Source organism: Pundamilia nyererei, unplaced genomic scaffold (genome assembly GCF_000239375.1).
Source record: "Pundamilia nyererei isolate P.nyererei 1_Seehausen unplaced genomic scaffold, PunNye1.0 scaffold00031, whole genome shotgun sequence".
Taxonomy (NCBI): Eukaryota; Metazoa; Chordata; class Actinopteri; order Cichliformes; family Cichlidae; genus Pundamilia; species Pundamilia nyererei.
Genome location: NW_005187432.1, coordinates 1,725,715 through 1,753,673, shown reverse-complemented (window position 1 = coordinate 1,753,673; position 27,959 = coordinate 1,725,715). Strand labels below are relative to the sequence as shown.

The following is a 27,959-nucleotide window of genomic DNA, read 5'->3' as shown; positions in this document are numbered from 1 at the left end:
TACCTTTTGGGTTATTATCTTTGCATTAAATCAATTGTATAATCATATATTTCTATCGCCATGTTTTGCTTTTTGCTATTTTTGTAAAGCTGTAAAATAATAATAATAACAATCTTCATCATTTGCTTAGCCAAAAAGAAGTGGACAGCAATACAGTTGAAGTACTTAGCAGTCCAGCTGTGTGAGCATCACACTGTAACATAACCGCTCATTAATGTTTATAATCCATTTATAAGAACATTTTGGGACATTAGATGGTGCCACACGAGCGCGATCTGATAGTGGAGCTTTTCTACTGGTGACTCTGGGGTGGTTGGATCCACGCAGAGGGGATTTCTTCACTATGAAAACACTAGATGGCGCTTGGGATGGGTTTATTACAGGGCATGTTGTCTTTAATGATCACCAAATCATTCTTTTTCCTTTATTGCTACCCATTTTGTCCTTCATGTAAGTGAACTGAAAAAAGCTTAAAGACGCTGGCAGTTTTTTCTCTAATAGTCCATAACTGTCCCATCACATCCGATCCTCAATATTGATAAGAGCGGATCACTAGGCTCAAAAGATAATTAATATTTGCTTTTATGTGACTTACTAATTGAATAATCTACAGTGAGGCTATAATGCTGTTTAAAAAAACAAAATTATAGACTGTATAGAATTAAAAATCAAACGTGCAGCAGGATGGGGAGGGCTCGTATGTTTTCTTTAAACCGGAAAAGAGGCGGGGACAGCAGTAACGTTAGCAACCACGCTGAGCGACAGGGACGGTTATCGTTAATGTGAAGAAAGGACTGCACTTTAATATGTTTCTCTAAGTACAGACTGAGTTTATGTTGCAGACCGGGAGTACCATCGGATCCACCTGAGAAGCGGCGTCCTTTGGTACCGAGCAGGTAAGGCCGAAGGCTGACGTTGCGGCTGACTGTGCCGTAGTCACTGTGGGATTGTCCCCGATCACAGGAGGCTAACGTTAGCCAGTAAGTTGGCTAACCATTTCACCTAAACACTCTCTCTGGAGGGTAATACGTTTACCTTTTGTTGTTTTTATATGTTCCTTGTGGGTATTACGTCAGATAAAATGCTCTTAGGATGGCCGTTAGCATGCTAAGGCTAACAGCGAAATAGTGCTAGTCAGCCCGTGACGCTGTCAACGCCTCGACTGGTTTTGACAGCTCACTTTGGACAAGGCCGAAGCCACACACATCTGTAGTATTCACTGTTTTTATCTACGTGAGGCTAAACCACCCGCTGCTTTAAACCAAGGTAGTTAAACCATGGCCCCTTTTAACTGAGTTTTTTTCTTCTTTTTTTAACATTGTGGCCAATGCTACCCATTTGTAGACAGTCTGTTGCTAAAGTGAGCTGTTAAGCTTTACATGCGTTGTTGTTTTTCCGCCTTCCGGTGTTTATTGTGTTGCTACTTATCATTTCAAAATTTCCCTAAAGATAACAGCTACAGCCACAGCCAGCATCGCTGCTTTCATTAGTGGTGCGAGATTCGGGTTAACGCCCCACCCTGACCGCGCCACCCCTTTGTGCACAGTTTATATCATGTAGTATTGTCACGTTGCTGGCGGAGGTAGTGAAACGGTGCAAAGAAAGGTTTGTTAGCCGAGATACTCTTCCTATCACCAGCTTTACGTAATCTCACGAGGCTTGACAGTGAAACTAGCTTCTAATCAGATTTTCCTGGTGTGTACTACAGAGTTTAAGGTCACTTCAGCTTTTGCAGGGATGGCCGCAAAGTCCAGGTAATTGCGAGGAGCCTGGTAAGATGAACGAAACCTCGCCCTGTTTCACTTTGCAGGGATTTAGCGTTGGTATGAAATGAAATCAGTTTCAAAGGCGTCATTGATTGTTAACTTCGACTTAGAGACGGTTTTGCTGAAGGGAGGAAGCAGGCTTATTGACTTGCACGTGACTGAACATGAACTTTTCATATCTCCCAGTCGAGCTGTTGTCTTGACCAGATCATGACGCTACAAACCCAGACACAGATGCAGTTTTTTGTTTTGTTTTTTTGCATAAATAAACCTTTGGCTTTCCACCTTTACTGTGATAAACATGATGTTAACAACTTTGCATGCAATTCTGTTAATTCTTTTGCCTAACAATATGCAGAGCAATTGTGTTTATGTGCATTGTCCCCCAAAGGTCCACTCTGAGCAGGAAAAACCCTGAAATATTTGCCATCTTCCCGCTGTCAATTATAATATCTGTTATCTAATGTCAGATATTAAATGGACTATCATTGTTTTCTCACTGCTAAGATGATGGATGAATCAGCAGTTCTAGTTTTGGGGATCACATTTTGTCAGAAATAAACTGATTGCTTTTAATTACTTGGTAAACTCAAAATGTTTACCATCTTCTGCTCAAAGACAGACCTGGAACTAATTGTTTAGTCGCTGAGTATTTTATTATATATTTCTTTGGGTGATTAGAAACGAGAAGACTTCAAATTGAAGAGAAAACATTTATGTGCTACTTGGATAGTAACTCAAGCATTGTCGACCCGTGATTTTGTGCCCAGAATGGCTATTGGATGATCCGGCCTGGCTTGTAATGATGCATTTACATGTGCATCTTTTTTTTTCATCTGCATCGAAGAGTAATATTAGTGCAAACAGCACTTGGAACAATACACAAAGTTGGCTTCATGTCATTAACCACAAACACCGACTGATGAGATGGAGCTATGTCCTGTGTGTACTTCTGAGGTTTCTTTCCCCCCCTCATACTGTTGTTGTTGTCTGTGGGCTGTACAATGGAAAAAACAAAAGAAGAAACAATCATAGAGGGAGGGAATCACAATGATCAGCTTTCTCTCTTAAACCTGGTTTTCTGCTTCAGGCTCTGTGCACGCTCACTTGACTGCGATTGAGTGCCTCCTGCTTCGGTCAGAGGAATTCCTTATAAAAGTCTATAAAGGATATGAAAAAAAGATGACTTTTCTGCAAATAAGCTGAGAGTATTACTGCAGAAAGTAATTTATTTTGTCACTCAGTGCACTTTCAGCGCAACAGTTATTAAAAAACGTGACTGCTACACATTTGAGCTCTGAAATGTTAAACTGGATCTGTAGAAACATTAAAACTAACCCGTTGTGTTTACGCCTGACTCTGTACCACAGCTTAATGATGGAGAGGTAGAAATCCCTTAGACTATGGCCAGATCAAAGTGAAATGGAATATTTTTGGTGACAAAGTGTTTTTGTCTGTGTTAAACAAACTTTGGAGGAGATTGGGAGAAAAATGAACTTGACTGCAGGCCTTCATTTGGTAGTGTAAGTAAGCTGTGACTGAATAGGTTACATGTAAATAGAACAAAGTCCCCCAGTAAAGGATCAATATCATCCTTGGACAATGTAAACCCCCCCCCCCCGGAATATAGAATGATTAATAGACTTATAATTTAGATGATTAATTTATAGCAGAGAAGGTAGTTCTGGCGTGGCAGGTGAACAGCTGGCTCTTCTCATTTAGACAGGCTGTTCTACAAAGGACTTTTACTGGTGTTTTAATGGAAAAATACTGACTGTAAGAAATAAACAAGTCATTAAAAAGAGTTCATTTTAGCAAGGTTTCTTCAGAGGGAAATTAATCAGTGGAAACTAGGGAAGAAGGTGATATAGGTCAACTTCCAAGAAACAACAATAACATAATAATTTTGATGATACAAGGAAAAAATGCTGGGCAACGTTTTATTGATGCTCGCAGGCAGCAGCATTTATAAGTGTAAGTGAATGAAGAGCATTTTTTATCCCTCTTTTCTAATGAGTTACTGTCATTGATGACACGGTTTGTTATTCAAAGTGCAAATCTATTGAAACAAAGTGCCAGTGGCATTATAGTGCAGTAATAGTGACACACCATTATGCAGCATAAATCAAATGTAAGCGCAATACTAACCTAGGGAGATTTTCCTGTGACAAAGTTAAGTAAAAGTATTAAATAACTTCTTAACACGTACATTTTAGAATAGCTAAAGTAATCTAACCTTGTAAATTAAAAAATATTTTCCAACTGGAATCTCGTGTCCTGAGTTGAGCTTTCAACCAGCTGCTTAAAGCCCCGCTTTTCCAGCATGTAACTGCATCAGTAATTCCATTTATCATTTGCAATTCCCGTCATGCAGATTCAAACCAGCGAGTGCTCTAGCGGCACTTGGCGGAGACATTTGTGTACCTTTGGGTAACACATCTCCAGCTGCTAGCATCTCCTCCTTTGTAGCCTGATTGTACTCAACTGTGTTTTTGCCTCGAGTGGTGAAACAAATTTGTTGTTTTCACCCGCGGTGGGAACACTTTTCTTGCATATTTTCCAGAGTAGTGTGCTTTTTTGGAAGTTGTTGAAGTACCTTTTTACTAAAACACTGAAGGCTGACATGTACCTTGTGTGCTCGTGCGGTATTGTCTTGTTGCATGCACCAGGGAACATAAACACATGGTATTGCTACAGCAATGATTTATTGCTATGAGGTTTTTATATCTCATAAACATTTTTACTGGTGTTATCATGAACAATAAGATATGGTAGAGCAATCACTTTATTGGCCCAGAGCCATGGAGCTGTTGGTTGTGTTGAAGAGAATCAGTGAAAATGTGGTGCATAATTACACATATTTTAAAGTAAACTCTGAAGCTAACCTGTTCCAGACCAGGTTATTTGAGCAGCAATAGTCACAGTGGTGATCTAGGAAGGTAAAAAGAAGTTGTGACGCTGGAAGTTCGGATTTTAAGCTCAACATACCTCACTAACCCATTATTCTCACTTTGTAGTACATCCCTCTGTTTTGAGGATGCACATCTTCCTCTTTGCACTAAAATAGATGGAGCTATATCCTGTGTGTATTTCTTTGTTTTTTTTTACTGATACGTTTGCACTTAACAGGTGTCTTCTGTGCTTGTTGGCAAGCCAAAGCGGTATATCATAGGTTTAAAGACATTGTGTATGCTGTGGCACTCTGTATGAGTCATTTCATCATTAATGTGGTTTAAATCTGCTGAGTGAATCTGCTGTCATCAATCAGTAAGTCTTTATTTATATAGCACCTTTTGTGATGGTTAGTGGAGTTGTAAGTGCATAAGAGATGACTGATAAGACAGAAATCAGTGTACTTTAAAGTAGAATAATAGTAATTAAAAAAAGATAAGCTATGTAGAATGTTTTAAAGGAGAAAATATCATAAAGTAAAGGCAAATAAGATGTGTAGTAGCCTGTAAGCACACCATGAGTATATCAATAAAATGAAGTGAAACTGAAAACAAAAATCCAATGCTGGATAAAAAGGAAAACATTCATATTTTTATAAAGCACTCTCAGTCACCCTGTAAGTACATGTGACTGCTGTAACCTGTGCCAGCGACTACATTTTGGAGCTTTGTGGTGAATGATGCTATCATTGGTCTGGGACACAAGTTTTAAGACTAAAGAGGTATTTTCAGTTTTAAAAAAAAGAAGCAGTTATTATTTTAAGCCTTTTAGTGGCTGTTGTCGTCCATATCGGACACAACAGATAAAAGTGAAATTACTGGCTTTTGTGCCTCGTGAAAAACACTGCAAAGTGTTATCACTTGTGTAATGTGTGTAATAATGTTTTCTGTTTCTTTAATGCTTCTGTTCTGTCCAGTGACATTACCCAGAACCTGTTGTGGGGTTTTGTGCTCACAAAACCCTACAACAGTGACTATTCTTTGCAAGCTCCTTTGCCCACAACAGTGACTATTTCTATAGCTGCGCACAAATGAAATATAAAAGTGTAAATTTAAAGAAAGTACACATCAATTTTTTTTTAATTAATAGAGAGGAGGACAGCGAGGAGGTAAAACTGATCACGTTCTGGTGTGGACAAAACTGTGCAAAACCACTTAAAGATAAGGAGGAAAAACTATCAGGAGTTAACACAGGCTAACAAGATGTCAAATAAGCTAAAGAAGCTACTTTAAAGCAAGCCATCTGTTCTGAGAGAAACTTTGTCTGCTGTGAAGAGCTGGATTTGAACCAAAGGCAGCAAGAAGATCACTCCAAAATGTCCCTGAAATTTTGGAGTGACCTTCACCTGTTCATTTGCAGCCTTTTCTATTTTCCCCTTTTATAAAATATGATGTGTTAATATCTTACAGTTGTTGCCCAGTGTTTGATGGAGTAATATGTGACTTAAGAGAAATATGATTCCGGCAAACACTCACACTCAGCCGTTTGCTTTATGATGAAATGCTTCTTTAAACACAGCACTCTGGATAGGCAGACCCCGAGCCACCAGCGTCCCTTGTCATTTTTACCCGCACGTCCCCTGCTCCCCTAAAGGCCATCTGTGTCAGTGTGTGAGCCTTTTTTTTTCTGTTTTGTTTCTTCGGGGTAGGGGATTCGACTGCGTCCTTGATGAGGAGCCCGATAATGGAAAGTTCCAGCGGTTTCTCAGCATCCCGCTGCACGGGATTCATGTCTTTGTTGAGCTTCCTCTTTTCACACGGAAAAGTGGAAGTACAGAGATTTTGCTCTTCATTTGTACTAAAATGATAATTGCATCATAATTTTTCAGCACGTGCAAGAATGTGTTTGATGAAGTTTGGAAGAGCTTTTGTCATTTATTGGCAGACTTTGGCAGCATGGTGCACTGCTGGATACATCTTATGTATATTATATTACTGAAACTTGAATTGCCTAAGCTGAATAATCAATCATTATAACCTGTTATGGTTGCAGATGGGATCCAGAATTGTCTGTGAATGAGTAAGGGTTTATCCTCTGGTTCAAAATCAGCTATGTAAGCACTATTGATTTGCTTATAGTTAAAGCAAAGAGGCTACGTTACCCCAGATAGCAGAAGTCTATATATTTTCCTGTTGTTTTTGCTGGTGATTTTCCTTTGGTGCTGGGCAAAACCTCTTTGGTGAATGCCAGCATTTTCATTTGCAGGGAAAACCTTAAATTATCAATAAGCTCTAATGAAAACTGATGAGAAGTCTCAGGTGCATGATGTCGTATACATCCATCAGACAGAGCAGGAAATAGGCTTGTAGCCACAGCTAATTAGTACATCTTGGTGTTTTTTGTTGTTGTTTTCTCTTTAATCTGTCAACGTCTCTGACTCTCAATCAACTGACTGCAGCACAGTCAATTTGTCCATTTGACCATCATCACTAATGGTAATGGAGTGTGATCTAAAGCCTGTGTCTGGGATCATTGGAGTGACTTTCACTTTCATTTTAGTGTGTTTATTGTCAATCCACGATTTTCAGGCATGCAAGTCGGACATGTGTCATTCATTTCAGTGTTGCTGTCGGTGAAAATGTGACCCTTTTTTATTCCCTTCTACAAAGTGTATTTCTCAGTAGACGTTTCTTTGCAAGCAAGCTTGATTAGCTTGAGCTGTATGACCAGGTGCATCTGCTAATTGATGCTAAGTGACATCCATACAAAATATGATAATTTCACTTAGCACAGCTGAAGCAAAGGCTTTCTGGACAGTCTGTACCACACAGCAGTGTTTGTTTATTTCTCAGATAACTCCATTAAAAAAGGCACCATCAGCAAACACAGTGAGAGGTTGAGTTCAGTGACTTTAATTAGTGGAGGTGAAGCAGCTACATGTGGGTGTTTAAACCTTTGCCCCTAAATCCAGTATACAGATGGATGAGACACGTTTTTGTACTCTCCATTATGGTGTTTTGAAATCAGATGGGACAAAACAGTGATAGATCCTGTTGTAAAACTGAGGCACAGCAGACACTCAAAGGTTCTTGGCAATAATATACCCTAGATAATTGTTTCTGGCTTTTAGAATAACCGCCTTAAAATAACTACATGTTTTATTCAGTATAACCTGAAACTGGCGACTAAGTCTGTGAAGTCATCAGGAAAGTGTTCACAGAAGTCGTGGAGGAAGGGAGCCTAGGGGTGTTCTCTTTTTTATTTTATTTTCAGAAGTCTTTTGGCAGCTAGGCGAGTCGCCCCCTGCTGGCCACAAAAGACAGCACCGCTACATGGATCCAACTTGTCAGAACAAAACCTCTTAAAGCCATAGAATAAAACCACAATATAAATATGAGTGACTGTGGCTCAGAAAGTAGAATAGCATTAGATGCATACCAGTTTGTTTTACTGTTTACCACTGGCTTCATGTTTCACGCTGGAAGCTGGCTGTCTTTTCATGGCGTCTGTGCTATTCAAGAGGAGTGGCATTGTTTTCCACTTCCAGAGTAGATTTATTTTTCAGCCCTGGGTGTTGATGCTTGGTCTTAACTCGCTCATAAATCTCAGCAGTCTGCCTTGTCATTATTAAAGTCATTTATGATGCGACTGCTTGTTCGACATGAGCTGGACAACTGTGTCATGATCCACTGCTTGGCATGTCAGTGGCTGATAATAAGGGGATTTGCCAGTCATGCAGCCATGGAAAAAATTTATCTTGTGAGGCGATGAGTCAGGTTACTCGAAGCCTGACTGTCTTGCTTGTCATCAGAGTTGTTCTTTTAAATATATCCTCTGTTACACTGTCAGCTATCAATTACACGGTTGAGAAGCGCAGTTTTAAGACAAGAAACCCTCCATATTGTTCTTCTTTTGTTTTGTTTTTTTTGTTGTTGTTTTAATTCGGAGTCACTCAACTCAAATTGCAAGTCATGGACTAAATGTTGTTGGTTTGTTTTTCTTTCTCTTTCACATCCTCAGACCAGTGGGTGAGCAATGCCACCGGTGTCCAGCTGTGACTGCCCCCACCTGGACTGCGTGGGTGAGATCACCAAGGAAGAACTTATTCAAAAATCTCATGTGAGTGACCCTCTCCACCCCCTGTTGTATTAAAAGTGCTATGCAGCATAACAAAGATTGCATGACAAGCCTGGTTTTATTGTTTTGGTACTTTCTCACCTTAAATGAAATAACCCTGACCTGGGTGTCACATTTTTCTAGGGCCAGTGCCAAGACTGTAAAGTTGGTGGACCAAATTTATGGGCCTGTTTGGAGGTAAGACGATGTTTGCTGCTGGAAAATGCTGCTCTTGCTTAGTGAAAAAGTATCCGCATTAGACTGCATTTTCATTTTTCTGCATCCCCTGTTTAATTTTCTCTGTAGAATGGATGCCCCTACGTGGGTTGTGGAGAATCTCATGCTGACCACAGCACTGTTCACTCACAGGTGAGACATCTCAGACTTTCCAGTGCGTTTCCATTGTATCAGGATTTGAAATTACATGCAACTTAATCGAAATTACATGCAACCAAAGGAGAAGCAGATGAGGAACAAATGGTAGTTCAGGAATACCAGGTCCCAGGAGTCATGACTTGCAATAAAAGCACCTCCAGCACCACTTTTATTTTTTTATTGTTTTTTCTTCGTCAAAGAGCCCGAGTGTGCATCTTTTTAGCTTTTGAAGTGCACGTGCTCTCAAAAACCATCAAGCCAACTCTGTCTGGCCACATCTCCACACATCCAGTTCAGTTTCAGCAGTGGATCATCCATTATTAATCTCCTTTCCTCTGGGAAGTGCAGGAGACTCACTATTACTGTCGGTTCCATGGCTACAGTAACTACCCCTCCTGCAGCTCATCCACCCTCTGGTGCTCTCACTGTTGACTAAAGCTTTTCCTCCAGCACGCTAGGGCCATGTGGGGACAGGAGGACTAAAGGGGCAAACATGTAATTTGCTCTGGCTGTTACTATATCCGTTTTTAAGTCTGTATCTGGAAAAGGCTGTAAGAGGGATATTGGATACAGAGGGTGCTGGTGGAGAAATTTAATATTAGCTGGCCATTTTTTAAATGATATCGCTCATGAATTTAATATGGATCCTCTATCTGGGACATTTGTCTGCGGTGCTCGCCAGCCACCTTTTTTGTGTGTGTGTGTGTGTGTTGTTTTTTTCCCCTTCTTCCCAGTTGAAGCCATCTAAATCTTTCAAGAATAGGGACCATGCTTAATTAGTGCTCCAGAAGCCCTGAGGGGACAGAACCATTTTAATCTCTTGACTACGCAGTGATGGAGACTACTGCCAGATTGTATGTGACACAGTAGTAAAGGGGGATAATGTTTTTGTTTTTTTTTGTTTTTGTCAAGCTATAGATCACAGAGCTGACCAAAACTCAATATCTGTACATTTTTATTATTTGGCACATTAGCAGGCAGATAAACAGCTTAAAAATAAAAAAATTTCAGGTTTTGAGCACTGAAATCAAACTATTCTGCTGAAATTCTGTAAAAGGTGGTCTAAGGTCGTTACCTGCTACCAGTGCTGAGGTGCATGTGATGCTTCAGTACATACATCAGGAAGATAATGACTGACTGATGACTCAGTGGACTTGTTCGCTCATACTGTGTTATTAAATCCCTCTGGCACTGCTGTATCATCTCACATTCAGTTACAGTCACATGATTTAAAATATCCCCCCAGCAAAACCAGTGACAAGAGGAAGGGAAACAAATCTTTCATTTCTTGCTTTCTCAACTTCTTAATTTTGCACTTTTAATTCCAGTTATCACCGTCTCTCAAAGTGGAGGATACTCAGTTATTCCTATGAATACCACACTGTCTAGCTTTAAATAGGTATTTGCTTTTGTTTGTATTTCAAACTCCACTATATATTTAAAAATGGGTGTTTAAAGTAAACTCCTGCATATTTCAAGAAAATTATTTTAAGCTTTCCAGTTACTTTCAAGCTGCCGGTACTCTGAAAGTGTAGTTCCTGATTGGATCACAAGAAGAAGAATGGTAGCCTCTTGCATTTCCTAGCACTCAGTTATTTCACTCTTAAAGACAGAAGAGGCTTAGGAAGGAGACTTGACAGTCAAATGTTTGTTTGGTTTTTTTTGTTTTTTTTTAATTATTTGACACACAAAACTAGATCCAACCACCTCCTTATGACGATCACAGGGGAAAGCAGATGTTTTATTGCGGCCAACGCTGCCACAACACCACGAATGTGCTTTTAGTTTTAGTTTGAAAATAGCTTGAGAACGAGGCATGAGTTGTTGTGATGGGACAGGTTTTACTGCATTATTCCCTTTTCTCACGCAATATCATGATTAACAAGGAGCTGAATTTGTTTTAAACAGTTAAATATTATATATGCTAGTAAAACATGCTGTAAAGCTCTGTGAATTCAGTTTGTTATGAATGCCCCACCTGGCATGCTTCCCTTTATAAATGTTTTAAATTGTGGTGTTTCGAGGCTGTGCTCAGTCTAGTGTGTCACCTCTGCCAGCTCTGCTCTGCACCGCTGTGGGAAGGCTAATGTAGGCCCGATGAATAATACAGTGTGTGCTGCTGCTCTTATTCGGTCTCGTGTCAACCCGCCCAACAGCAGTGGGTCAGCAGAACTGGGCCACGTTTCCCCTTTAGCCTTCGCTCTGCCTTGATCTCCACCTTTGACTTGAGACATCCAGTTTAGTCTGACTGTGGTTAAAATACTCTGAAGTCTATCCTTTTTCTTTTTTTTTGTTTGTTTGTTTCTACTTCAAATTTGGGTGGTGTATTACTATGGACCAGTGTAAGTGCTGCGCCCAGTTTGAGATGGTTTGTTTCCCTGTTACCATCTCTGTGTAGATGGAGGGGTACATTCATTGATATTAATTTATTCCTAAGTGTCTTGCCCTGAAATCTAACCATCACAACTAATTGCCAGACTCTTACCCTAGCCTAAAATCCAGGTTTAACTTGAAACAGGTCTTTGAAGGGATTTGAAAAAATAAGAAAAAATATTATTGTATTGCCTTTTGTTTCCTGTGACAAATTACTTCTGTCACCTGCTGATGTTGTTTTGATGGTTCAATAAAGCTACAATCTATAATCTGCCTGTTCTGCAAGCCACATGTTGAACAGAAACACAGACATTCAGTGATTGTATCCTATCCTTATTTTCAGAGCAGTAAATGTATGATTGGTAGATGAGTGGGTCATCTACCAAAAGAAAAGGTTTAGTAGACGACCTCGATTGATCCCCACACTCCCTCCATTCCATGTGTTAACGTATGCTTTGACATACTGAATCCCGGTGCATCCATTGGAGTGTGAATGTTTAACTAAAAAGCACTTAGACATAGATAAAAGTGATGTGTCATTGTTTGTTGTGATTGGTTGAATGAAACTTGTAGTATGGAAATGCTTTGAGTGCTTGAATTAAGTAGAAAGGTGCTATGAAAGTATCAGTTTATTAGCGTGCTTAGGGAGGATCTACAAATTATACCTGGAACAAAATAATTTGGATAATATACTCAAACTAGTTCTGCACTAATGTTCTATGAAGTTAGGTGGATTTGAAATTGTGTTAAATAAGCAAACTCTCTTTCAAATTAATTTAATTTGAGAAGAAAAGTCATGAGTTTATTTACCCCATGATTTAGTTGGACTGTTCCCAAAATAACTTTAGTCCAGCTGCCAGGAGAGACGTTTAGTTTTTATATATAAAAGCAGCACCACCCATTTTACAAGATGCTGGTTGTTAGTTTGCGCTGAAGATTATGAAGCAGGGGCATGTGTGTCAGCTGCTCCTGTTAACACAGTGTTCTTGTTAAACTTTGTTTTTGAGCTCTGACACGTGTCTTAATAGAATTTATTTCTTTGGATAGGACACGAGACACAACCTCACGGTGAACCTGACCACGCTTCGTGTGTGGTGCTACGCCTGTGGCAAGGAAGTTTTCCTGGAGCGTAAACTAGGTCCTCACTCACCCCACAGCAACAGCAAACCCCTCCCCTTGCCGCAGAACGTGGGTCAGGTATGAGCCAGGCTTCCTTTCTATTGTTATCTCACAGCTTGAAGATACAGTTTACTTGTAGAACAGGCTGGTTTACATATTCACGAATGAGGAATTCCACCAGTAACAATTAAACTGTAGTTATGTATTTCCTTGACAAGATCTTTTATTATAAGGTTTATGTGTGTCTGTTACAGGATGGCAACAAGGCCCCTGGGAGTCCTACCTCCCTGAGAGTGCCCTCTAATGGTGGCTGTGAAGACATAGACATGGAGATGGAAGAGGAAGACGACATACGTGCCAGAGGTGAGCTGTGTTTAAGTGATTACCACATCAGTGTCACAAAGAGTTAGCTGATAGATCTTATTAATGAATACTATCATTTTCAAATTAAAGTATTCAAATCAACACAGCTAGTTTAGATTTTATATTAAACACATCCATTTATTGTGGCAGACGGCCAAAAAACATAACATCTGCCACGAGAGGTGGTGTTTACTGCAGCTTAAGCAGCAGTTTAAGCAGATTTTGTTTTAACACAGTCATACAGCAGTTCATGAAATATTCATGTGCTGTAATCTATTGATTTGTGTTTGTTGACCCTGGTTTTCGGGTCGCTGAAGACCATTTTTAAATTTGCTTCAGCTGACATGTCCTGATTTCTGACTGTGTACACAAAATGGACATTTTTCCTCTTTTGAAAGCCCAAAGAAAAGTCCACATTTGACGGCTGGACTTTTATGGTAGTTAGGATAATCTGGTCCAGAGATCCATGTTCAAGTCATCCACATAACAGATTGTTATTATTTTGGATATGGTACTAATTTAAAATATGTTATTAATTACCATTATCAATTTTAGTCATTAAAATTACTAGTCTGGATATAAAAGCGTTGTGTTTAGATTTCCACACTAAAAAAGGCAGAAAAAGGTTTGAGGTAAATTACAGAGGCTGACACTTGTTTCAAAGCTCTGTTTTCTTGGTTGCCTTAGTGATACATCCTTGCAGAAGCCTGAACAAAAGCATGGGCATACTGTACCTGCTGTAGAGACAAAATATTCTTCCTATTGAAAAAAACGTTAGTTTAAAAAAACCAAGAAAACAAAAAAACGGCACAACTCGTGTCCACTGAAACAAACAACTATACTGTTTTTGTTTTTTGTTTTTTTTCTTGTGGCATACTTTGCCAAGAGATCAGACTTGTTTATTTGATTTATTCCTGGCTAATTTATTAATGATAGTTTTGGCATTAACCACATGGCATGGCTAGGGGCTTGATTTTTATTCATCTGTGACAATCAGACCAAAAACACCTGAATGCAAAGACTAGCAAGTGTCGTTCAATACTTTTGTCCATTTACATAACATGAACTACCCATTGTCCTTGTTGCACCAATGGGCCAAGTCTTTTAAAAACTATTAAGAGGTTATTAGAGATGACAAATTAATGGTAACAAATATATTTCAAATCATAAAAATGAATACACTCTGCTAGGTAAAGGTTAAAGATGTCCAGTAGCCTGTTTGAGCTGACATTGTTGCTTTTATGTGTGGCACAATAATCAAATAAAATCAGTCAAGACCTTTGCAAAAATGTGAAGTATAAGTTCAACAAACTGGCAAACTTGCAATCAGTTTCTCACAATATTAACCAACAAAGGTAGATATGAGAGGTACATGTCCTGCACGCTCAGATCAAACACTGAACATGCTTCAACGTGCCAGCTCCCCAGTATGAAGTCTGTGCAATGTTCAGTTGAAGGAAGCAGGCAACTGCACAGTGAGCGAGCAGAAGTCATTTGTGCTGTTTGACTGTTTTCATGTGTCTGAAAACAGTCAGACAGCATCTCTGCCTGTTTTCTGCAGAGAGAGTTCAGCTGCGGACAGTGTCCTGTGTTCATTAGTGAAAACGGCTTAAAGGTCGTAAGTGAAGCAGTTTTACATTCAGATCTTCTAATTAAAAGTCGAAGCTCTGCTGCCTTAGACACCTTTTTAATTATTAAAATCAAATACTTTTGAAGTCAGTGGGGTGACAAAAATTGAATTGTGTTTTATCGCCTCTTTAATCCAAGTTTGACGAAATTAAAGATGAACACCTCAAATGCAAGAGCTCGGTAATCAGCAGGTGGTTTAGTTCAAAGCGAACGTTATGAATGTAATTAAACAGAGAAGTAAATTTTTGCAATAAGATGAGTGTTTTTAACGGCTCTGATGCACCAAACAGTCTTCAAATAACTAGAGCTGAGAAAAGCCAGCTAATGTGTTGCCTAGCCCCCCCCCCCCCTTAGTCATCTGAAACATATATTTAAAACACAAACAAAATCAACTAACAATGATTTACTTGCAGCTATGAATCTGCAGATGAGGGTAAATTAGGATGACGTGCAGTGCCAAAAACTGGTAAACTGCACAATGCTGCAGGACTATGAGCGGCAGTGCAGCTCAGTGGGTTCCTGTCAGCTCTGTCCCACCAAAGTCACTGTGGAAGTAATGTTTGCACACAGGCTCCACCAAATGACATATGTTATGTTGCGCCTCATGTGGTGCAGCTCGGGCACTGGCACTGCTTCACAGATATTTTTGTCACACATGCAGATCATATGATTAGGAAGCATGGTGAATACGCTTTGAAAACTAATGTGCACTGCAGAACAGGCTGGTCGTATATGTGGGCGACATATTTATAAAAGGAAAACACACCTCTGGACCGCTACAGCAGGAATGGACACAATTCAGCACCGCATGTTCCCTCATTTGGTGTTTTGATGAAGGCACTGGACCCACATATTTCCTGAGGTGTTTAATTAGGTCAAGTTCTGGTGACTGTCCATCAGACATAATTTTCATACTGATTAAACCATTCACTGACTGCCTTGTGCCCTGTGGATGGGAGGGATTGTCATCCCAGAAGCTTCCATGTTGAATGTTGGTGTGTAACAGTGGAAATCTGTTCTTTTGGTGGGTTTATCAAAAGTGTTGTTGTTGTGTATATACTCCAGAAATCAGCTTTTATAGGTGCAACATTTGAGTAATGAAGCACATCCCTGTTCTACATTTTATCACCTGTGGCGGTGGTTTCACAAGGTGAAAGAGACAAGTGCATGCTGGGACCTTGTTTAATGTGGTTTGTGCAGTGGCTGTGCAACAAAACTCATGAAGGCTGGACTCTGAATAAATAGAAACATAGGTTCTCACTTGCATTCCCCAAAACATTATGGCAAATGAAGTTCTAGAACTCAGACCATTGTTATTATACCCCAAACAGAAATAAGACTTTGAATTGTAGTAGGAGCGATAAAATCCATTAATATGAGCTGTGTAATGGGGTGGAGACCACAGGCCACAGCAGCTGTGTCTAAAATACACTAGGCAGGCACTTTTTCCTGCCCCTGCTGTAAAATATTAATCTCAGAAATGAAACGGGTCTTGTGAAAATGTAGACACTTTCTGTCTGCCATTAAAATTTACGAGGAGTTGATGAAAGGCTTACTTTAATTTCCCCGGTGTGCTCTGTCTCCGTCAGGCCTGACAGGACTGAAGAATATAGGCAACACCTGCTACATGAACGCTGCCCTCCAGGCCCTGTCCAACTGGTGAGACTGCTGTTTATCCACCTTCTGTCCCTGCGTCTACCTGTCTATCCCACTGTTCCTGCGCAGACAGCTTTTTCTTCGTCTAACTTTCCTCTCATTTCTCACACTGTTAACGCGCCTATTCAATAGCCATTTGCTGTTTTATACACCATCTGACTGCCTCTTATTGACTGTGAGAAACAACCGCGGCTGTGCTCATTTGAGTGAGTGAAAATTGCTGCAGTGCACCATTTGAGATGACAGAAATGGCCTTTTGGAGTTCCCTGTAGGGTCTTCTCTTACAGATGAACACCAACTCTTCTACCCCCCCACAAGTCTTCTGTTGCTTCTCCTCATGTGTTTCTTGCTCCTTTCCCACCATTTCTTTCTTTCTTTCTTTCTTTTCCTCTTTCTTTTATTGTTTTTCTTCCAGTCTGACTCATCTTTTATTGTTTATTGAAGTGCCAATCTGTGTGATTCACTGCTCATGTTTGGCTTATTTGCGGTGGTCACTTAACTTAGAGCTCTGCAACAAACCTCGAGGCTGTCTTATTGCTTTTATTTTTCATGGAACAACAAAGCAAAGCCCTTCTTTCTTTCTAATACCATCTACCCACGGGCCAGTAAATGTTTAAATTAAATGGATGATGCTGTGTCTGGATGTAAGTAAAAATGGGAAAAGATGTGGGTCAAAATTTGCAATCTAAATCACATTCCAAAAATAGGAAGAACTGACTCACGCAGCTGCAGAAGGAGGGACCTTTTCCTGAAACTTCGCTTTGATGTCTGTTTGTGTGAGCGTAGCGTTCCTCAGTTACTTTCGGGTCATTATGCAAGTCTAAGGACTTTTCTCTTGCCAAGGGAAGGGAACACTCCATGCCTTATTCATCCTGTAGTTTGTCTCTTTCGTGCAAATTCCCGTCCATTCTGTATTCGTCAAGTAAAATCCCCTCAGCTGTTTCTCTTTTCAGCCAGTCTGAGGTCCTTCAACTCTCAGCTGTGTGAGGCGGTTTCTCGCATGAGACAAAACCTCTGGGAATTTGTGATATCACTCAATGACTAAAGTATGAATTTAAATGAAATGAATAAAAAATAAAGTGAAGGCAACATTATGTAGATGTGCCAGAATGAAACCTCTCTGGATCTCTGTTCTTTATAATATTTTTTAATCTTAGAGTCTAATTGAAAACACACATTTAACCTTGAGTAGTATGATAATACTAAGGTATCAAAAAAGCTTTTTACAAATGCTACATATTATAATAATGCAGTATTGTTCTTTGCTCTGTTTTTCTTCCTGTGTCAAAGTTGATTGTTACATTCTGTTTTTTCAAATTACACACTTCACTCCACTCTTCAGTAATGACAACCAATGACAAACTGTTTTGCTGAAGGACAGTATTTGGTAAAGGCTCGTTTATTCCTGCTTGTGATATATTCATCCTTTCTTTTTTTTGTCCCCCTCCTTCTGCAGCCCACCCCTGACACAGTTTTTTGTAGAATGTGGTGGCCTGGTGAGGACGGACAAGAAGCCCGCTCTCTGCAAAAGCTACCAGAAGCTGGTGTCAGATCTGTGGCACAAGAACAGGTATTTGGTTATTTACATGACTGAAGAATGAATATTAACATGCCTCCATGCCACAGTTGGAATTCAGGGTCGCTTTCATTACCACCCCAGTCGAATAGTAAGATGTTTAGAAAATGACGCAAAGAATGTACATAAAAGATGGATGCAGGTCACTTTTCAGACCTGGAAGTCCTGGATTATTTCCAGTGGCCAGCAGGGGCAATTTCTGTGTGTGATTATAAAAGAATTTGTGCTGTCAGCGTTAATCTCACTACAGCACTAAGAAAAATGTGTGGAAAAATGACCTTACTTCCCAATTGATCCATTAATTCATGGTCTCTTACAAATTTTGAGTTTTAATGAATACAAAATGATATGTGTATTGTCAATTATTCTCCTCATTTAAGTCAAAATGGACAAAAAGGCTTGGAGCACTTTTAGACAGACCTAGCTTGTGATTGACAAGCCACTGTCATATCAGCACGCAGTGTCTCTCAACTTTAGGCTCAGTTCTTTCTGGATTTTGGTATGATGGCATGCAGCCTGATGTTGATGATGATTGCTGACTGGTTAAAAAATTCACTTAAACAGGAAACGCAGTAAAATGATGGAACAAAATTAGTGTGTTGGCTGTGATAGACATTTTGTTGTTTTTACACTCAGTTTCACTTCACTATAAAGAAGTTCTTTGCTTAATATGACTTTGAGCAGCAACGTTTCTTTTATCTATTTTTACACTGCCCCCCTGGTGGCAGTACACTGCTACAACACACAGTCATATTCTGCAAAATTACTCATAGGCCCAACACGAAGCCATTCAGTTGGATCCAGCCCTCTGTTGTTGTCAAAGCTGAGATGGTGACAGCAAAAAAATTTCAAACTTTAAATACTTTGCAAAACAATGGATAAAATCATGCTGATTGTGTCCATCTTTAATATACAGTCTTTCACATGAGAGCAGTTTTGCTGTTTCTAATTTCACACTCAACATTACATGTGACCCGTGCAAAAAAAATTACATCTTTAAATCAGGCTGTGTTTTCTCACATTGCAGACCTCCCTATGTGGTCCCAACCAACTTGTTCCAGGGGATCAAAGCCATAAACCCCATGTTTAGAGGATACGCTCAGCAGGTGGGTCATCCCAGATGATGAAATGAATGTGCAATGTTTTCATTAATGCAAAAAACAAAACAAAAAACATGGGACACTTGTCACACTTTGAGCCTTTTTCTAGAGCCAAACAGCGTATTTGAGTCTTTCATTTGTCATAAAGTCGGCAGGTGATATGATGCAAACCTTTGACGACTGTGTTGTACGAAATAATAATATCTGTCTGAAATATGATGAAAGATCATTTGCTTTTATAATGTAATAGGCCTATTATTGATCTTTTTCTTTTTGATAATTTTGTTTTTTTTGTGCTGAGCTGGGGTTATTATCAGTCTGACCCCAGATTATTAAGATGCCCCAGATCTTATAGTCTCTCTTATTTCCCTCCGTATCACTCTATTCTTATTCCTTTACAGAAATGACATTTTTTTTCCAGCTCAAAGCACTCACTCCGCTAAACCGAATCCTCTGCCTTTTCAGTCACTAACATGCACTTTCTCTCTCTCTCTCTCTCTCTCACTCACTCACACACTCACACACACATACACACAGCCACACATCTGGTCTAAAGGTAAATTGCTTGATTTGATTCCATTTGGCACTTGAAAGCAAAGTTTTGTGCATTATAGACATAAAGGTTTTTTCAGAGAAGTTATATTGTAGTACTTTGTGTCATTGGCTGGTGTCTGTAAATAAGGGATTTATAAGCCTGAATGGTGAATTGATAAAAGAGGCCTGTTTCCTCTTGGCTGGCCACTGTTTGTTCAGAGGTTTTAGCTGAAGAGTATTCATTTGTCACGCCACGCTGGGCTGCACAGACTTGGATTAAACATCGCTCTGAATGAAGTTAACATTCCCCAGCTCCTGTGAGAGGAGAGTTCATTTGGCTTGAAGAGGGAGATTGGATGTCTGAGGTTCATTAACTTTGATTACACGTTCATGAGCATTTGGTTTCAGATGTTGTAATCAAAATTGGGATAAACACGGAGGTGAAGTGGTTGTTTTATGTAATTTGGAAGAAGATGTGCTTCACTTTGCCTGTCAAACTCAGTAATATATTGGAGGAATAAATGGTGAGTTATAAGGAGCTCTGATTTCCACATGCTATGGTGACCAAGATAGTTGAATAAATATCTTGCCCTGCTAATATTTTGTGTTTAACTGCACTGTAGGATTCCCAGGAGTTTCTGCGCTGCTTAATGGATCAGCTTCATGAAGAGCTGAAGGAGCAGCTACCTGAGCCCTGCGACCAGTCTCACAGCATCACAATGGACGACAGTCCCGAGGAGGACAACCATAGCCAGTCAGACAATGACTTCCAGTCATGTGAGTCCTGCGGTAGCAGCGAGAGGGCCGAAAATGAAGTGCAGGGTGGGAATGCGTTGATAGATGACACCAACGAAGCAGAGATGCTGATTCCCGAGCAAGATGAGATTCAGGCCAATAGGGAGTGGCAGAAGGAGAAGAACATGATTAATGACCTGTATCGCTCCGGGACTAATAGCATTACGGGTGGAAGCACTGGAGTGGACATCGACAAAGATGTTGATACCACTACAGAGACCACGCCTATTATCAGCAGCCAGGGAGCCATCAAGGTTCAAGGCAGAGCGTCAGGTAAACACATGAGAAATGGTGGCTCATATTTCACGGGATGACTTTTTGATATTCACGGCTAAATTTATGACCTTAAGAGTCTCTAAACCTTGGTCTTTTTTTTTTTTCTTGCAGATTGCTTTCCAGATATCCAAATGCCAAACACTACAAGACCACAAAGTCCAGTCCCCATGGAGGGGCACATTCCCAAAATGTCCAGCAGTCCACCCAAAGCAGCCTCTGGCTGGCCCAGTCTGAACCCGGCACACAAGAAAGGTATTAAACTTTGTTTAGTGCCAGCGAGTTCATCTCCATTATGAGAGGGAGTCGTACCCAGAATAAGAACTGTAAATATAAAGAGGTTAGCAAGGTAACAGTATCCCAAAACTATCCTTGCTGACTCTTGTTTGAGACATGCTGTACTGTATTCTCAAATTTCTCTGCCTCTGTCTGCTTTCTCACAGCAGTGACCACATTCTCCCCGCCAAAGAACAAGCGCCAGAAGAAATATCGCAGCATCATCTCAGACGTGTTCGACGGGACCATTGTCAGCTCAGTACAGTGCCTCACCTGTGATCGGGTTAGTGCTTTTGGTTGTCTTTTTGTTGTTAGATCCGATTGAAATGTTAATGAAAATGCTGAGATGTTGAGCCGCAACAGAGGAGTAGGTAGAAAAAATGCCATTCTGATGATGGGAGGAAAGATGATCTGTGATCACAGTGACATTTTCGCCTTAAGGATAATTCTGCAAAGTGACAGCTCCTGACAAATCCTTATAAAAAATAAAAAAAAAACACAAACAAATGAAAAAGCAAAAAAAAAAAAACCCATTACACTTCTACCTTCTGTGGCCATCAGGTGTCTGTGACCCTGGAGAACTTCCAGGATATCTCGTTGCCCATTCCAGGGAAGGAAGACCTGGCCAAGCTCCACTCATCCACCCACCAAACCTCCCTGGTAAAAGCTGGCTCCTGCGGGGAAGCTTATGCACCACAGGGGTGGATAGCATTTGTCATGGAGTACATCAAGAGGTGTGTCTATAGCCCATATGCTGTATTTTTTATTTATTTGTTTTTTACATCAGGCACCACTCAGTAGCTGCTTTCTGTTTTTGTCTAAAATTCACCTCCTTCTGTGTTTGTTTCTCCTGCTAGTTGGTTCTGGGGTCCAGTGGTTACACTACAAGACTGCCTTGCAGCTTTCTTTGCCAGAGATGAGCTAAAGGGTAAGCGGGTGGGTGGAAAAATATGTTGTGCCAGTACAAACATCAAGAATGATGTCTCAATAATTGTTTTTGTGTTTTTAATTTTTTCCCCTTAGGAGATAACATGTACAGTTGTGAAAAATGCAAGAAGTGAGTAATTTATTGCACATTAACTAAAATGAGATCTAAATGGACTGCACCTGCAATGACTGCTCCTCTCATTGATCTTTTTTTTCCTCCCCCCTCATAGATTACGAAATGGAGTCAAATTTTGTAAAATGCAAAGTTTGCCAGAGGTAAACTGACATTTCTAGATATTTATATGATGAAGAAATCCAAATATTTATCCAATATGTCTTCAAATGCCAAGCTTCTGAAATGAGAAATGTTTTCATTCTCCTGCTTCAGATCCTGTGTATTCACTTGAAGCGCTTCAGACACGAACTGATGTTCTCCACCAAGATAAGCACCCATGTGTCATTCCCCCTCGACGGCCTGGACTTGCAGCCTTTCTTGGCCAAAGACAGCTCCGCCCAGACCACCAGCTACGACCTGCTGTCAGTCATCTGTCATCATGGCACTGCCAGCAGTGAGTGGGCGCAGTCACTCCCTTTTCTGCATGAGACCAGGGCAGCTGCCACCATTTGGCACATACGAGTGTCCTGCATTCATTCCCCTGGAAATAAAATTCACACTTACTTGATAGATTTGTGAATGCTGCTCTAACACATCCCCCTGTCTTCTCCCAGATGGCCACTACATAGCCTATTGCAGGAATGATGTGAACAATCTGTGGTATGAATTTGACGACCAAAGTGTGACTGAGGTGTCTGAAGCCTGTGTCCAGAATGCTGAAGCTTACGTGCTCTTTTATAAGTAAGCCTGGCACACTGTACTTCTATAACTCCTACCTGAACAAATGTAAAAACAAGCTCTCATTTATCTCTGTAGCATTTTAAAATTCACTACGCTGCTCAGCTATTAAAAATTGGATCGTACTTTTGCTTATTCATCTAAAATACTGATTAATATTTGATCTGTTTCTGTCCCAGAAAGAGCAATGAGGATGCAGTGAAAGAACGTAGGAGGGTGTCGGGCTTATTCAACATGATGGAGCCCAGCCTTCTGCAGTTCTACGTCTCCCGCCAGTGGCTTAACAAGTTCAAGACATTTGCCGAGCCAGGGCCCATTTCCAATGATGACTTCCTGTGTTTGCATGGAGGTGCGTATGAAAATGTCAGTTTTCCTGCTGAAGCCACTCGGAGGTCAGATTGTCCTTTTCCTCGCCCTGTGTCTAAATGCTTTGTGCAAAACGTTTTGCTTTGACTTTGACACAGCTTTGGCTTTTGTTCTCGCTCTGGATTTCTGATTCTGACAACGGCATTTCCAACTTCAGAAGAGGGGGAGGGGTTTCTTCTCTCTGTGAAGATGATCCTTCATTCTGTTTTTAGCAGAGAAAGGGGGAAAAAAGTCCTAAAAGGGTTCATGCGAATGGAAGTGACGTAACTGAAAAATAATTTGTGCAGAACAGAGAATGTGTTTACACACTGTAAATAAGCACTTACAGCTTTCTCCCTCCTGCTTGGTAGTCACCAGCACCTAAGCACATAATAACTGGCTAGTCAGGTACATAAGCAGAGATAATATCAGTGCAGTGAAACCATGATTGCTTTGTGGCAGTGCAGCCAGTTGTTTTATTTTGTGTGCAAAGCCGAAAACATCACAGCTTATTTTCACTTTCCTGTTCAAGTGTGCCATGAAAAACACACTAAGACTCCATCAAGAAGCTCTGGCTGCATGTTTTCCCAGGAGGACTTTTTGAAATAAACAGCTGTAAAATGGTGCTGGTGCAGACATAAAAAAACACACTAATTTTTCTTTGAATTGTTCATTTTAGTCAAAGTATCTTAGATTAAAGATACCCCCCCACATTCTTCAGTATCTGCAGGGTCCTACTGCAAGCCTTGTTGCTTGCCTATTAAGATTAGAGGTTCTTAATTAAATTTTGCCTATTATAAATCAATAAGACAAGGCCCAATGAAATATTCAAGAGGGTTGGGGGAGCAGCAGTGTAGATTTTCAGTCTAGGGGAAACTGCTGCTCATATCTTTCTCACATGTCAAGATGAACTTAAGCTGACAAATGAATTCAAAGAGCTTTATTGCAGCGACATGGAAGGGTTGTTATTTCGTCCTACTCCCACTTCCTTCTTGATCTTGCTGTTTTAAAAAGACTTGCTAAAAGTCAACAAACATTTAATTAACCCAGGTCAGCATTGCTGTATAAATTATTTGTGTAACCTAGCTTAGAGAAGGAAATGAGACCCTATAACCTGTAAGTGTAATAAATAATAAAGCTTACGGGCTTATTCAACCTATTTGGTGTTTAATATTTGGATCAAAAGAGAGAGGTGATTTAAAAATCTGGAAATTTAGGAATGAGTTGCCACCGTATCCTGACTTTTAGTATCTTAAGCTCAAAAACTCTTTTAGTCCCTAATTTATACAATAAATCAAAGTTCCATCTGGAGCTATAATTGACATTAAACAGTGGGTTTTCACAGGCTGTAATAAATACATCATAAGTGTTTTTCAAGAAAAAGCCAAAAATTGGAGCAAAATAAACAACTTTCTGTGGAGATCTAAAAAATAATCTTTTTCATAGTCTCGCACCCTGCGGGGAGTTTAGACATGCAGTTTGGGAAGGAGTTTTAATAACAAGCTCTGGGGGTCTGAAAAAAGGAGAAACTGAAGAATATTTAATGATATTGGTAGCACAGTTTGAGCAGTGAATTTGACAGAATTGTGCATAGTTGAGCTTCTTGCCCTGTTTAAGCTCAGCACTGATCTGTAACCATGCGAGCTGTTGCATTTCATGTTTCACTGCGTTTCATCAGGTGTGCCGCCCAACAAAGCGACATTCATCGATGACCTGGTAGTGATGCTGCCGCAGAACGTGTGGGATCACCTTTACAGCAGGTACACGAAGTCGACACGGCCGCTTTCAGACTGGCTGGAGGCTTTAAGCATCTTCAGATCCAGCGATTCCTTTGGCTGAAGTAACGTGTGAGTTTGTATGTACTGTTTCCCGCAGGTACGGAGGGGGACCGGCTGTCAACCACCTGTATGTCTGCCACACGTGCCAGACTGAGATAGAAAAGCTGGAGAAAAGGCGTAAGCAAGAGCTGGACATGTTTGTCAGGGTAAGCACCCACCCACTCCTCACCTCCCTTGAAAAGCCGTCCAAGCAGCGGCTTTATTTAGATAGTTTCAAAACTGGTTTGTGTATGTGTGTGTTTTAATGCACGGTGTGTCAGTGCAGCCAGGACTCATAGGTGTGTATAGGCCCCTTTTCTTCAGTCTATTTAACCAGTTGATAGGCTGCATGTGTTGATGCTGTTCACCCCAGCAGGAGATGAGAGGTGCAAGCCAGATGAAAGCCTTATCATTAATGCATTGGGACAGATGCAGCTGTTATTGCCTGCTCGGCGTGCCCACTCACACAATAGCTGCTCAGAATAGGTGTGTGTGTGTGAGTGTGAGTGTGTGTGAGTGTAAGACAGAGCTAAAAAGGAAGAACAAGAAATGTGTCTTTTTTTTTTTTTCTTTTTCCAAGAAAGATGAAACTGGTGCAGTGTGGTTTTAAGACTGTCTTCTAATTGGAGTAACTAGCAGAGAGAATTGATTTGGTTTTCCATTTCCTCTCAATCCTTTCATCCTTACTTTTTTCCTTTTTTTTTGTCCCCTATCCCATCCCACTTACCCCTCCTCTTTCCCCTCCCCACCCCTTTGCGTCCTCCCTCTTGTCTCTACCTCTCACTCCACCCCCACTTCCTCTCTCCCTTTCTCTGGCTCCTTCTGCTCCCTCTGTAGCTGAACAAGGCGTTCCAGGAGGAGGAGTCTCCAGTGGTCATATACTGCATCAGCATGCAGTGGTTTCGTGAGTGGGAGGGCTTTGTCAAAGGAAAAGACAATGGTAATTGGACAGAGGTCTTGCCTTTCCATTCCCCCACCCCACTCCACCCCCTAGTCCTGTTTAAATGTCTGATTAAAAAGGTTAAATGTTTTCCATGTGATTTACTATGGAGAGACAGAGTTTCTAGAACAAACTGCCAGTCTATACGTTTTCATCGACATATGGGGGGGAAAAAGGCAAATAGATTTTTTTTCTTTTCTTTTTTTCCTATAGAAAATCCAAATTCTCAGGTTTTTACAAACAGCTCATTTTCAAAAGAAACTGTGGAGTCCCCGTTCCTTCTTTTGATTTTTTTTTTCTTCAAAGAATTCGCTTTAGTCCCCCGAGTCGGGTTTCTATCCTGCTCCAGCAAAATGAGGCGTCAAAATGCATTTCATTGGTGTTCCACTTGTCCTCATATTTTTTTTTCTCTTTGCTTCCCCTACTTTGTATTGTCACATCTATTTATAACAGCTTGCATCTGGCACGCCTGCAAATGTCTGTTTTTTTTTCTTTGTCTTGACTTCTGCTCCTCTAATATTTGTCTTCTCTCTGTAGCGAATGGGGAGCAGATATTGCTTTTTTTGTAGTGTGACAAAAGCATTTGACATTTTAACATCATTGCTCTTTGATACAGTTAGGATATGAGAATATAACTCTGTTACTGATGTATGTAATTTCACAACTAATTTTCTTTTCTTCGTCTTTTTCCAGACCCACCGGGACCTATCGACAATTCAAAGATAACAGTAAACAAGAACGGCCATTTAACACTCAAACAAGGTACAAGCAACGTTTTTAAGTTGTAATTCTGTTTCTTCTGTTTTAGTAGGAAATGTATGTCTGAATATTTTAATATGGGTTTTTAAAAAGCATCAAACAAGTCTTGCAGAGATGCTGTGGACTGTAGAGCTGTTTTTCCTGTTGCTGACATTTACGATGTATACATTTGTGATTGCACCGACCCTACAGGAGCAGATTCAGGACAGATCTCTGAGGAAACGTGGAACTTCCTCCACTCCATCTACGGCGGTGGTCCGCTGCTGACGGTTCGACCGAACATCAGCCACCAGGAAGTAGAGTCGTCGCAATCAGAGGAGAAGATCGAGGTGGAGACTCGCTCCGTTTAATTGAGAACTTGACAATGCACCACAACAACATCGAAAACGTTTAAGAAACGGAAAGCCTTTTATTTTGCACTTGACTTTTTTGTTTCAAAAGCATCCAAGCAAAGGACCTCATCTTTACTCCTGCGTGACAGCCTTTGACAGAGGGAATTAACTGAAAAGGGTCGTCATGTTGTACAAATCTGTATAAAAAGCTCATAAATTTCTATTAGCACTGTAGTACTCATGTTTCAGGTTTTCAGAACCAAGCATTTAAAATATGTGCAGCTAAAAGAAATTCCACTGAATGCCATATTGTTTTGTTTTTTTTCTTCTTTGACCAAATGAGCACATGTTCTATGTCCATGTGTCTTGTGTTGCCGATACTGATGAATCACAATACATCTTGCTGTAGATATACCACATATTTTTTATTTCCTGTTGTATTATTCACTAAATGACAAGGAAAGCAAAATGTGACACTTGGGCTATGAAGGGACTAATTGCTGACTAGTCTCAGGAATGAATTTTGTGTTTTGCACTGTTCTGTAGAAGTACAAATTGGCATGCTCACACAGATGTCTGGTTTGTATTTGAATGTACCAGTACTAATAGTATGTTGGTCAAAACTCAGCACTTGGTTATTTATAACAGAAGGGAGTGATTTAACATGATGTCAATAGATTATTATTATCTTCTTTTTTTCTTTTTTCTTTTTGTGGAAACGTGGCAGGCAGACTTTTTAAGAATGCATGCTCCGAACATTAAAATCCTAGTGGAACATCACATGTAAGTGCATGTAAATGCAAAGCTGCTCATGATATGTGCACGCAAATCCAGATCTGTCTTCACTAAAACTGTACAGCTGCAGAAAGCACATTGTAGTAATGTAATCAGCAACATAATGAGCAATCTGATTAATTAAAGGCATTATTTTTGTGTATGGGCATAGTGTTGCTTAAATGTGTTGGCTGATTAGGGAGTCAACAAAATGCTGTACTCTAAGTTTTTGCATATGAGTAAGATCTATTCTGATTTTTGCTGGCTGACACTATTAAAACTTGATGAAAACATGTTGAATGCTGTGCCCACTCTTTAATTGTGTCACTCTTAAACTGCATGTTGTTTCTCCTTAAAGTGTCAATAAGC

The 27,959-nt window shown here is 40.2% G+C and overlaps 1 protein-coding gene across 2 annotated transcripts; it reads left to right on the top strand.

Annotated features, from left to right (window-relative positions):
• Positions 1–707: 707 nt before the first annotated feature.
• Positions 708–27,890, top strand: usp33 (ubiquitin specific peptidase 33). 2 transcript variants are annotated; one of them, XM_005729012.1, is made up of 24 exons: positions 708–896; positions 8,679–8,777; positions 8,919–8,972; positions 9,081–9,143; positions 12,570–12,719; positions 12,896–13,004; positions 16,223–16,292; positions 17,746–17,859; positions 18,893–18,971; positions 20,123–20,567; positions 20,682–20,822; positions 21,011–21,126; positions 21,405–21,577; positions 21,701–21,771; positions 21,867–21,900; positions 22,001–22,046; positions 22,159–22,339; positions 22,500–22,626; positions 22,803–22,972; positions 24,647–24,728; positions 24,844–24,952; positions 25,623–25,725; positions 26,419–26,487; positions 26,677–27,890. In XM_005729012.1, exons 2-24 carry the CDS (start codon positions 8,694–8,696, stop codon positions 26,832–26,834), a joined length of 2,748 nt encoding a protein of 915 aa, XP_005729069.1. In that variant the 5' UTR covers positions 708–896; positions 8,679–8,693; the 3' UTR covers positions 26,835–27,890. The 2 variants fall into 2 exon arrangements, with proteins under 2 accessions (XP_005729069.1, XP_005729070.1); XM_005729013.1 differs by lacking the exon at positions 25,623–25,725 and having other exon boundaries at positions 26,677–26,744.
• Positions 27,891–27,959: the final 69 nt, after the last annotated feature.